The following is a 13334-nucleotide window of genomic DNA, read 5'->3' as shown; positions in this document are numbered from 1 at the left end:
ACAGAAACCAATCATGACAGCAATATTCAAAGTTCGGTTCCCTACTCACCACTTACTCATATCTGTAGTTGTTCTATTTGTTTATGTGCCTGCCTCCCGTCTGTTTCCCCTTCCCCCTGCCTGCTCCCAACTAGCACGCAAGCCCTTTGAGGGCAGGCAGTCAATCTCTTTGTTCACCACTGCATCTTCTTGGCCTAGACTGCTTGTGCATGGGGCAGGTGCTCATTCAGCATCACTACCCACTGCTTTGTCAGGTTCAATGCAGAGGGGGCTTTGGGAAAGACAATGCTTGAGCTCTGACAAATCATCAAAGGAATTCTGTGTCACACCCACCACAGCAGCCACTGGGCAGTGGACAATGCGGCTTGCTCAGAGCTGAGGGTTTACCATACCACTTTCACCCTCAGAAACAGGAAAAAACCTTACATATGTCTGTTATGTTTTTACTTTAAGAAAAAGGAAACAAATTTCCTTATTGTGGGAAGGTCTTTTTATTCATGAAGTGTACACAGAATTGATAGAAAAAATATGCTGAATTTTCTGAGTCAGATTTTATTTGCTAGCATCATTCTCACTGGTCGTTTCAAAATATAATTTTTTAAAATACAAAATAAACACACATGGAGCACTTATCACACACACAACACTTCTCATACACTATGACGGGTTAGGGCTGCTGTCTCCATGAGGCAGGCCCTTGCTGTCTAGCTCTGTGTCACTCAGGGGCCTTAGCATACAGCTAGATGTATAGGCAATCCTTAATTAAATAAGTAATTCCTAGCTGATTGCTTTTAGCCATTATATATTTCAGAGGTAATTATTATCTTAAACTTCTAATAAACACAGACACCTCTTTTACTTACAGAATTAGCTCTCCTCTCAAATCAAGAGGAGGCTCACTATGCAGACACACATAGATTTACGGCTTATGTAAAGGCTTCCCGTCTCAGCATTACAGCTTCATCAAAAAGGACTGGATAACACCCATTTTACTTTGATCTATATCCTTTTTATTTTGATAGATCATCAATTTGTGTTCCAGCTAAGTTATATTCAGAAATCCCAGAGATTCCCACGTACACTATTAGAAAAAACAAGGAAATGTTCAGCAATCATTAACAGGGACTGGGATGAAGGTGTGTAACACAGCAACGAGACTCACTTACCCTAATATGTAATCAATATTTTCAATGCCAAGTGTACCTTTAAGAATTTAAATGATACAAAAAAGAGACTAGTGGTAAACATTCTAATAACTAATTGGAATTTTTAAAATACTTAAAATTAATACACTATTATTAAAAAGACCAACGTATTTATAAACTATGGACATATACTAAGTAGGAAAGCCATTGAGTAAATAATTAAACACAAGCACGCACCTGCATGTTTTCTCTCAGATCTGTGGCATCCCGTATAGGGGGCTGGGCATTCTTGAACACCTCATCTACAGTTTTAATCCACAATGTTCTCAAAGATGCATATTCCCTGGATTTCTTCCCTTTTCTCACAGAAAGGCCCCTTTTATGAGGCTTCCCTCCTCCTCTTCGGTTAGTAATAGCCACATGGACAAATAAAGAAGCATGTGCAAGGACCTCTCCAGTCAAGGACTGCAGGGGGACATGGCGGTAGCCCGTCTGTAAACATTCAAAGGGAATTGTGTACTGGCCTATGAATTCATCCCCAATGTAGTCATCGTCCAGCACCACAAAGCGCACCATGGCCAGTTCAGGCAGGTTAATTTGAAATTCAAAGCTTTCATCAAAAATGGGAGCATCTCCGTTTTGGTGCACTGTTTTTGTCCTTTGTTCTGCGCAATCAGCAGGGATTCCATGGATTTCAACATAGACATAAGGATCCACCACGTCACCTTTGGCACCTGATCCTTTCGGCTTGGGGAAGTTCTGCCCACTGATGATTTTAATGTGAAGAAGTTGAGGTGAGACCCCTGGGACAGAGTCTTTTGTATTGGCGCTGAAGAAGGAGACCTCCTCCCTCATGATGGCCGGCCGGAGGACATAGCCACAGTTTCCGTTCTGCCTAAACCAGCCGATATTCAGGTCCATCATCAGTCCTGGTGTCTGAAAGTTCATGGCTACAATTTGGCAACCACATTTCCAAAAATCTTGAGGGTTCATGTTACTGGAGTCAATTCTCATTGGACTGGGAAAAACCCTAGCAAGAAAACGTTTGTTGTAATTTACAAAGTCTCCTGGATTTTCATTGGCATACTTGCTGGCAAGCACTTCATTAAAGGAACAGACTTCCCAGTACTTCTGAACCTGAAATGACACCTGAAATTCTTTAAACTGAACTGATTTGCAGATGCTGACCAGTTCAGACAGTTCTTTACAAAGCTGAAATCGCTTCACAGGCACATTGTTGGGTTGCTCCACATTCTCTTTTCCCATCCTCTGAGACATTTCTGCTCCTTCATCTTCATCAGTAACATCTCCTTCTACCCCAGAGCAGTTTGAGGACAGCTTCTTTGCTTTAATTAGTATTTTCCCTTTCAGGACATCTGGGGATGGTAGATAAGATTCCTCAACATTGGGTAACGTTGTATAGAGCTTGTCTCCTAAAAGTTTCTTCATGTGCTGAACCATTACCTTCTGTTGTTTAATGGAACAGTGGTTTTCTAAGCACAATATAAGAGGATACTCTGAAGCAAAGAATGCATACTTGTTAATAATATCAATGACACTGCGGAAGACTATCTGAGAAGTCATGGTGTGGCCCGTGTAAATTACAGGTTCATTGTCTGGCCCATCCCATACATCTAATTCAACACTCCGACAACCCATTTTAAGAGCTCGAATATATCCTGTGATATCTGAGGGACCTCGGAACTGATCCTCTATTAAGTATGTATTATGAGAGGAGTTTATAAAGTAATGAGACAGAGGTTGCTTCATATCCTGACAGACCTTCTTATGTTCTGGATCAAATATGTAACAGTCAGGTGACATAAGGTAATTAGTAAACCCGTCTATAGAGAGCCAGCCCTTTTCCTGACCCTCTTTGGATGGCTCATATTTGTGAATAATTTCAAGGCTTATTTCCTCATTTATATGTGCCACACCCTGTTCTGCCTCAAGAAACATCATAAGGTCCTTGGTATCAAGGAATTCTTTATTGCTTGAAAACTGAACTAAAAGGAAATAAATTTCAGGTCTAGTACAAAGCTCATGAAAAACCTCAATAAATTCTTCCTTTGTGACCTCAGTACCAGCTTTGTCCTTTGATTTATGCAATTCTTTGAACTTAAGCTCAATTTTGCTCGTTTTTAAACCAGGATTGAGGTTTCTGATACATTGCACAGCATTACACAGAGTTATATGTCCAAGGTTATCTACATCGATTTCACTAAACATTTGTGAAACCCAAGAAGTCCTCATGTTATCTTGGCTACTTTCTAGCATATCAAGTGTATGTTTTCCATAAGAAATTAGGTACCGCAGTCCCGTAACCCAGATGTTTGCAACATCTGCGGAGTTGGCAACCAAATCCAGTGACTCATAATTCTCTCCATATATGATAGAAAATGCACAATCTTCAGATATCTGGTCAGAAATGCCATTGCTGCGGAATATGTCTGTGTTTTTTCCTGTTCTCACTTCCTTGATGGATTTAATGTCGATCTTAGCTTTCTCAGAATCCTTCTTTGATGGCTCCCACCTTAGGCTCTGCATGTCGGCATCCAGTAAAAAGTACCTATGATAAATTCTAGAGTTGGAGCGAACCTTTTTGAGTTCTGAACCCTCAACCATTGAATTAATACAATCACTTGCACTGCTGATCTTCTTCTCTGTCGGCATGCTGCTGAATGAGACTGTCTTTTTTCGTTCCCGTTTCTGTTTTGTACCATCCTGGGAGAAAAAAAGACACTGTATTAGAATAACATAAATACAGGTTTCTATGTTCTTTAATTGCTTGAAAATTATAAACAGAAATTCAATTTCCTTGGAAAAAAATCATACTATTAAGATTTCCTATTCCAGGTCCTGTGATGAATGATACTCATTAATCTCTAAAGCTCAGAAGTGGCCTTAAAGTTGACAGCTTAATCCAACAGGTATGAAATTATTATTGAATAAGTGCAATTCATATTTATCAAGAAGAACAATTTCAGGCCAGGCATGGGGGTTCACACCTATAAACTCAGCACTTTGGGAAGCCAAGACTGGGGGATTGCTTGAGGCAAGGCGTTTGAGACCAACCTGGGGCGATACAGTGAGATCCCATCTCTACAAAAAATTTTTTTGGCCTGGCGAAGTGGCTCACGCCTGGAATCCCAGCACTTTGGGAGGACGAGGTGGGCAGATCACCTGAGGTTAGGAGTTTGAGACCAGCCTGGCCAACATGGTGAAACCCCGTTTCTACTAAAAATGCAAAAATTAGCTGGGAGGGGTGGCGGGCGCCTGTAATCCCAGCTATTTGAGAGGCTGAAGCAGAAGAATCGCTTAAATTTGGGAGGCAAAGTTTGCGGTGAGCCGAGATCACACCACTGCACTCCAGCCTGGGTAACAGAGCAAGACTCTGTCTCAAAAAAATAATAATAATAATTAGCCAGACATGATGGTTCATGCCTGTAGTCCTAGCTATTCAGAGGGCTGAGATGGAAAAACTGCTTGAGCCCAGGAGACTGAGGCTGCAATGAGCTATGATCTTGCCAAAGCACACCAACCTGGGCAACAGAATAAGAGCTTGTCTCTAAAAAATAAAAGGAAAGAAAGAAAGAATTTTCAGGGCCCAGGGAAAAGTGAAAATGCAGGATTCCTTGATTAAAAACTATTAGGAATTTCAAGAAGGTAACAGAAGTGTTAAGTGAAGCCCAGGGCTCTTCTGAGTCAGCCTGAAGCCTGTGCAACTATACAGATCATATATCATGAAACAGGCCCTATTTCTATGTATACCTCCTATACCAATGCTGCTTGTCACCAGACCATCTGCCTCAGAATCACCTGGGTTACCTGGTTATAATGCAGATTCCTAGGCCCATGGAACCAGTTCCCCGGGGCCCCAGGAAATTTGCGTTCAAGGTAGCACCCCATGTAATGGGGGGGATGTACACTAAAGTTTAAAAACCATTTTCTGACTACTTGGACTAAGACACCTGGACTATTTCTGGAAACTATTTGTACCAAATAATGAGAAACAGCTAAGTACAAACCAATTAAGTATCTGTTAAATGGGAATTCCAGCAGAAATTCCTCTCTTCAAAGTCTCATACTAGATCAGTCATCATTATATATCAGATAGACATGGTTTCACTGTTTCAGCTGTAGTAAGTCTGAGATGTAGGCCTAGATTATAGCTGGAGGAGCTCCTACAATTGCAGAGTTGGATTTATTAAAACCTACTACTATACACTTGCCCAACGCTTAGAACAATGTCACCTAGTACCTTAATGTTCATACATTATTAAAAGGACTAAGTTTAAAACTTCATGCAGCATTTATTTCTAAAGAAGTTAGCATCACCAATAAGGCACTGTTCAACTCTCCTGCTTAAGGTAACATGTTCTCGTCTTAAGAGGCTGACGTCTACATCTGTGTGTATACTGAAGTCCTTCCTTGTATAGATACGTTATTATTTGGGGAGGGCGGGAAGCTCAAATCACCTCAAAAGATCTTTCACAATTTTAAACCTAAAAGATGATACTACCTTTCAGGATGTGTATAAAATCTACTACAAATTTTCAGTAAGTCACTGTATTCATAAATAAGAAATAGGGATGGGAGTTGGAATTATATCATTTTCATGACAAAGAAAAGAATGCTGTTAAATATTATACAAAGGCAATTCTAATTTTCCTGCTCTGGATAGAAAATCTCTGTATTTTAAAAAGCTATTATGCTATAGTCTATCTCTGAAATTTAAAACCACTTTTACTTTCTGACTATATTTCCAAAAGCAATTTACAGATGGTAATTAAACTTTAAATCAAATGGGTATCATTTTCCTCAAAGTTTCAAAATGAACCATAGAGGCTTCTGTGATCTGAGTACCAAGACAAAACATAAAAGCCACAAAGTAGAGTATTTCTTTACAACTATATCCTCAGAATAATAACGTGCAAAATACATAAAAACTGTGGTAATTGTATCTGTAAGATACATTATATTATAGCCATTCCAAATCCCTAAAGCATAGATTGTATTATATCAAGTGAGTGAGTTAGCATGAAATTAGTTTAGTAATCAGCCATGCAAAAGGACGTGAAACAAATGTCTAAATTTTCTATTCTTCAAAATGAAGGATGTCTTTAGTTTTTAAAAGACACATTTACCTTTCATAAAGGCAACATACTGAGTCAGCAAAGGAATTTTATAATCTTTACATATCGTGTCTCAAAGACGACACTAGTAGAACAATTACAAAAATATATATGGAGATGTTTATCCACTGATTCATGAAAATATATATAGTATTTTCTCAACATTGTAATCTTCTATTCTTTCATTCTACATGCTAATTAATATTTTGTTACACTTTCTAATTTGGTATAAATGATACATGTCAGATTCACAGGTTTCTTTTTTATTAAGAGGGAAATGGCCTAATAGCAAAGTAAGTTACTAACATACACACATGCTCACATACCCATGTGTGTGCAACAGACAGCAGCTTAAACACCATACTGTGACTTTAGAAACATTGCCATGCTTTTCACAAACCAGCCCAGGCTTTGACTGGTGACTTCTGGTCATAAGTTGCACATGCATGAACATGATGACCACCCAAGTATGGGCAGATACAACCACATCAAGGACACCCCTTAGCAGAGACTTCCTGTCTCTTCTACCCGCTCCATCTGCTGTTGCCTAGAACCGTCTGTCCTCTCCATAGCACACCAAGGCCTGAATCTGTTTCTCCTTCTTCACTAGCAGATAAAGTGATCAGAACACACTGATAGAGGAGTGTGCTTGTTTAGAGACCAATAAGGAAGAGAACAGGTGTGAGCTTGCACGCATTAATGGGTGGACCAGAATCTCTGGCTAGGAGCAACAAGTGGTTGTGACTGCAGGAGAGGCTGGTGAACTGGTCCTCCACAGACAGGAGAAAAGAAAGGGGAGGAAAGAAGCATTTGTGTGGGAGAGAAGGGGAACTGGGGTTCAATGGCAGAAGACTGAGCCCCAAACTGCCTAACTTCTGGAATCTTTTTTTTTTTTTTTTTTTTTTTTTTTAAATATGGAACACTTCACGAATTTGCGTGTCATCCTTGCGCAGGGGCCATGCTAATCTCTGTATCGTTCCAATTTTAGTATATGTGCCGCCGAAGCGAGCACACTTCTGGAATCTTTATCCCACTCTTACTCATTTCAACTTGGCTTTCATTGTTCAGCCTGGCAGTGATCAAATATTTGCCTAAGCTGAGTAGCTGGTCAGGAGGACAGAGCTGGGATCTACTGTCTAAGCTGTCTTGTAACGCAAGTTAGTTTAAACTATATAGTTAAAATTATTCAAACTAGATGTGCTATACATATAGCTTTCTAACAGGAAGAACATTAAATGCATACTACTCAGATGCATTAACAATCTAAAACCAGAGGGAAAAAATGCAGGTTTCTGTTGAGATAGTTGTGCTTCAAAATGCTTTTTTAAAATAGTATGGGCCAGGCATGGTGGCTCATGCCTGTAATCCCAACACTTCGGGAGGCTGAGGTGGGCAGATCATGAGGTCAGGAGATCAAGACCACCCTGGTCAACATGGTGAAACCCCGTCTCTACTAAAAATACAAAAAAAATTTAGCTAGGCATGGTGGTGCACACCTGTAGCCCCAGCTACTTGGAAGGCTGAGGCAGGAGAATTACTTGAACCCAGAAGCCGGAGATTGCAGTGAGTTGAGATCGCACCACTGCCCTATGGCCTGGGCAACAGTGTGAGACTCCATCTCAAAAAAAAATAATAATAATATAAATAATTTCTCAGAGTTGGCTGTTATATTGTGAAGGAGTACTCATCACCCAAAGCTTCTGAGTGGTGAATACAACAAAAGGGAAACGCGGTGCAGTTCCACTACTCTATTAGCACTTCGTTACCTCAAGAGAAAGAACACATAAAAAACGTCTGGACTGGAAGAAAACCACCTTCCAAAAGAACCTACCTCCATATCAACCCTGAAATTTTGCATTTCTTGATAATCATAATATTTAGAACTAGAAAGAAACAAAGATTCATTTGTGCATTAGCCAATACTTACTTACAGGATAACAATTTCATACCAGGAATGATTTTAGGTAAAATCATGAACTATAAAGAGGCTAGGGAAACATTCTGCACCACAGCAAATTCAGGAAAAATAAAAATGTTTATAGAACTCATATTTAGCATTAAAAATATAAATAACCATATTGAGTCCTATGCAAAAAGATAAATCTTTCTAACCTGACTGCCTACTTTATTTAATAGAAAGCTGTCACTAAAAACAGGAGGCCACTAAAATTACCATCTGGAATACTTGAGTAGTAGCAATTTCATAAACGGGCACGGGCAATTTCATCAATTTTCATCCCGAAATGGGATACAGAATAGGTGATACTCATTTCTTCTGCTGGCAACAAAGTGTCTAGCACTGATTCAATTGATTTAGCTCACTCTGGAGAAGAGGAATGAGAAACCAAGTTGAGGAGTTGCAGTCTTGTCCAAGGGCACACAGATAGTTAATGACCTGCCCTGTGTCCTATTCCATTTGAAAGGCTTGAAAGACTCCTGTCTTTTAAGATTCATTTGTTCCCATTTTCTGTTTGATCATTCCTCAATAAACATCATGAGAAAATGATGCTTCAATATCCAGATTCAATATCCTGGCAAAACAGTGATCAAGTCTAGGCAGTGATTCTGGTGTGGGACTGGGGAGTGGGCATGGGGTGGCTTAGAATGGGGAGAGGATGCAGTGTGAAAACAAAGCAGCCATTCATCCCTCTGGTTTCCTTGAATCAAGTTATTTAATTTGAAATATAAATAACATTAAAGAAAGGTAGGGATCTTCATGTTTATCAAAGAGGATCTAGAATTAGACAGTTGAGAAACTGTGGGTTAAAGAAGTTTCTCTTTTACAAAACAATACAAAACAAAACAAAAAACCCCAAGAAAGAATTTGAAGTCCATTAAAGGAGCACAGCAAGGCCTGACCTTTCTTCAGCTCAATAACAATAACTCTGAATGGAAAGAATAAGTCATGCCAGGCACATAAGGCCTACCTTGCAAGGTTTTTCACACATCTTTAAAACTTTGATGTGCACTCCAAGATGAGAAAAAAAGAAGAAAAAGGGGGATTTGGAACAAAACAGTCACTCTGAAGGTCATTTTATAAAATAAAATGAATTGAAAAAGAATAAAATAACAGAAAGGAAAGCTAAATATGGTTAAATGCTGCTTCTTGCTCATGTGGAAGGACATTTTATTGCAAGTAACAGAAAATCCTTGGCCTGTGGATGCCTCTCCTCTGTGGGCCCTCCTCTTCTGTCATGCCATCTATTCCAAAAGCTCACCCCTACCTCAGGTTAGCAGAGTCTATGAGGTCTCAGATCTGCAATGGCTTAGGAGCTTACCTATGACTTAAAAAGTCCTGAAGTGGGGGCAAGGAAGGTTCAGATGGTGGTTTACAATACAGAAAGCCAAAACAGAATGCCACTTCTATCCTAACAAGAAAAAGCCCAACAATCTATAAAATCATAACCATTCTTATATCCACCAGAGAGCCATGGTCACAGAGAAACCAAGGGAACCGAATTCCAAAGATTGACAAGCCCCCCTCCAAGGAGGAATCAGACACAAAAACTGTTTTAGGTTTGGTAGAGCACAGGAAGATGTGGCCACCATGGAAGCAGGTAAGAGGAAATCAGATAAAATTTTAAGGAATTCCTAAAAGCCAAGTGTGGCCTAGTGTATCTGTCTAGGGTAATGGGTAATGCCAGACACAGGAAGAGTTTGCACTCATTTCTAAATCTTCTCCACGAGTGTTTATGAGAAAAACTGGGGATAGAGCAGGGCCACTGGGAAAAAGGACATTTTAACAATATTAATTCTTCCAGTGGGCCACTGGGAAAAGGGTAGAAGCAGAATCCATCCACCTCTGGAACCAGGCAAAGATCCACTGCCCTGGGGGCGGCAGTAGCAGAACCTCTTGTAATCAGGAGCCTGCACCAACAAAAGCAGAGCTCTGCTATGACCAAGAGAGTGACAGAAAACTATCACCTGCCCAAATTCAAAACAGATACAGGCAGAGATCGGCTGCCACAGGCAGGAAGGGAGGTTAGGACAGGTGAGAAGGCCCATTCTTGAGGCCCAGGTGCACAGGGCTGCCTAAAATTGAGCAACAGGACCGAAATTCCCCCTGACCCCACCAGAAGCCTAGTACCAAGAAGCAAGCAGTCTACTATTACAGGAGGGACAAGAACATGGGAAGAGGCCCCTGTCTGACACTGGCATTCATAGCTGACAGCTGAAGGCAGAGCAGGAACTCTGAGTAAACCCTCTAGGACCCTACACACTAAACACAAGGTGATAGTCGCCCACCAGTGGAGAAATTTGAAACCAGTGGTACAATGAAGGTAACAATGGCAACACAAATCCCAAACCTGGTCCAATTACTAACTCAATCTTCCCAACAATAATAACCTAGAAGAAGAGACATGCCTGTTTCTAAGCACATTATTTACTTCAGTCTCTATTAACCCTGATTTTCATACCCAATAAAAATTGCAGGTCATACCAAAAAAGTAAGAAGCAAAACAAAACACATTGTCAAGAGATAAAGCAATCAATAGAGCCAGACTCTGGAAGTGACTCAGAAGATGCTAAAACTATTAAATGGGGAGACTAGAACAACTATGATTAATATGTTTAAAGATCTAGTAGAAGAAGTGGACAATGTGCATGATCAGATGGTATATTTCCACAGAAAGATGGAAATTATAAAATATAGTCCAAAGGAAATACTGTTTAAAAAAAAAAAAAACCCTATATCAGACATGATGAATTCCTTGATAGACTAATAAGCAGACTAAATACAGTGAAGAAAATAATCTGTACACTTGCAGATAGGTCAACAGAAATTATCCAAATAAAAACACAGGGAAACAAAAGAGTATACACACACACACACACACACACACATATATATATATATATACATACATACATTCTTTAAAAAAAAAAAAAACACAGAGCATCTAAGAGCTGTTGTCTAACTTATGTGAAAACAAAGTCCCTGTAGGAAAAACAGGAGAGATAATAGGGCAGCAAAGTATCTGAAGAAATAAGGTCCTAGAATTTTCCAAATTAAGCATCTCAAAAATAAGAAGCTCAAGCAGGATCCAACATACACACACACACACCCCCCTGGATATATCATTGCTGAAAACCAATTAAACAGAAAAGATTTAAGGCAGCCAAAGAAAAAAGAAAGTCACATATAGAAAAACATCAATAAGAATTCTAGTTCAGATGATGGGAAAAAATTGAAAGTCTTTCCTCTAAGATCTGTAACTAGACAAGGATGTCCATTTTTATCACTTTTATTCAACATAGTATTGGAAGTCCTACCCAGAGTAATTAGTTAACAGAAAGAGAGAAAGGGAATCCAAACTGGAAAAAAAAATAAGTCAAACTGTCCTTGTTTGTAGATGACATGATCTTGTATTTAGAAAAATCTAAAGACTCCATCAACAAACTTTTGGAACTGATAAATTCAGTAAAGTTACAAAATACAAAATGAACACACAAAAGTTAGTATCATTCCTATATACCAACAGTAAACAATGAGAAAAGGAATTATGATAGCTATAAAACTAACTAGGAATAAATGTAACCAAAGAAGTTAACTATCTCTACAATAAAAATGATAAAGCACTAATGAAACTGAAGAAGATACATCAAAACAATGGAAAGCCATACTATGTTCATGCATTAGTAGAATTAATATTGTTAAAATGTCCATATTATCCAAAACGATCTGCAGATTTAATGCAATCCTTATCAACTACATTCTTCACAGAAATAGAAAATGCAATCCTGAGATTTATATGGAACCACAAAAAAAGACCCCAAATAGCCAAAGCAATACTGAGCACAAAGAACAAACCTGTAGGCATCATCACACTGCCTGACTTCAAAATATACTACAAAGCTATAGTAACCAAAACAGCATGGTACTGGCATCAAAACAGACACATAGACCAATAACAAAGTAGAGAACCCAGAAATAAATCAAAGCATTTACAGTTAACTCATTTTCAACAAAGGTATCAAAAGCATACATTAAGGGAAGGACAGTCTCCTCAATAAGCAGTGCTGGGAAAACCATATCCATACACAATGAGTGAAACTAGACCCCTATGTCTCACCATATACAAAAAAAATCAAATCAAAATGGATTAAGGACTTAAATTTAAGACCTAAACTATGAAACTACTAGAAGAAAACACTGGGGAAACAATTCACACTTAAAGACATTCATCTGGGCAAGATTTTTTAGGATAAGATTTCAAAAGCACAAGCCACAATAACAAAAATAAATAAATGGGATTACATTTGTAAAAACCTTCTACACAGCAAAAGAAACAATCAACAGAGTGAAAAGAGAAAGCCTACAGAATGGGAGAACTCAACAGCAAAAAAAAAAAAAAAAATCAATTTAAAAATGTGCAAATGATGTAAATAGACATTTTCAAAAGAAGATATACAAATGGCCAACAAGTACATGAAAAAATGCTCAGCATCACTACTCATCAGGGCAATACTAATTAAAACCACATGAGGATATAATTGCATCCCAGTTAAAATGGCTATCATCAAAAAGACAAAAAAATAAAAACAGAAGCTGTTGTAGATGTGGAAAAAGGGTGCTGGTGGAAATGTAAATTAGTACAGCCATTATGGAAAACAGCATAAAGATTTCCCAAAAAAGCTAAAAATAGAACTACTGTATAATCCAGCAATCTCTCTCCTAGGTATATAACCAAAAGAAAGAAAATCAATATATTGAAGAAATACCTGCATACCCATGTTTATCACAGTACTATTCACAATAGCCAAAATATGGAATCAACCAAAGGGTTCATCAATGGATAAATAGATTTTTTAAATGTGGTAAGTATACATAATAGAATATTATTCACCCACAGAAAGAAAATTACTGTAATTTGCAGCAACATGGATGGAACTGGAGGATATCATGAAATAAATCAGGCACAGAAAGACAAATATCACATGCAGTCATATGTGAAAGCTAAAAAGGTTAATCTCATGGAGGTAGAGAGTAGAATGATATTTACCAGAGGCTTAGGAAGGGTAAGAAGGAAGGGAAATAAAGAGAAGATATGGT

At 38.6% G+C, this 13334-nt stretch overlaps 1 protein-coding gene and 1 non-coding gene across 9 annotated transcripts in view; both read right to left on the bottom strand.

Annotated features, from left to right (window-relative positions):
* The window catches only part of PLCL2 (phospholipase C like 2), a 206660-nt gene that overhangs the window by 89274 nt on the left and 104052 nt on the right, over nucleotides 1-13334 (bottom strand). For all 8 annotated transcript variants that reach the window (XR_012519194.1, XM_074405696.1, XM_074405694.1 and 5 more), the window contains one exon: nucleotides 1383-3869. Coding sequence is in view for 7 of the 8 variants with exons in the window: in XM_074405696.1 (XP_074261797.1) it covers nucleotides 1383-3869 (2487 nt within the window). In the remaining variant the exon portion in view is untranslated. The remainder of the gene's footprint in view (nucleotides 1-1382; nucleotides 3870-13334) is intronic.
* On the bottom strand, nucleotides 7189-7292 carry LOC120368406 (U6 spliceosomal RNA). Its single transcript, XR_005582551.1, has one exon. It is a non-coding gene; the product is annotated as a U6 spliceosomal RNA (small nuclear RNA).

Source organism: Saimiri boliviensis, chromosome 9 (genome assembly GCF_048565385.1).
Source record: "Saimiri boliviensis isolate mSaiBol1 chromosome 9, mSaiBol1.pri, whole genome shotgun sequence".
NCBI lineage: Eukaryota > Metazoa > Chordata > Mammalia > Primates > Cebidae > Saimiri > Saimiri boliviensis.
Note: the sequence above shows the minus strand (reverse complement) of the source record. Positions and strands in the feature narration are given on the sequence as shown.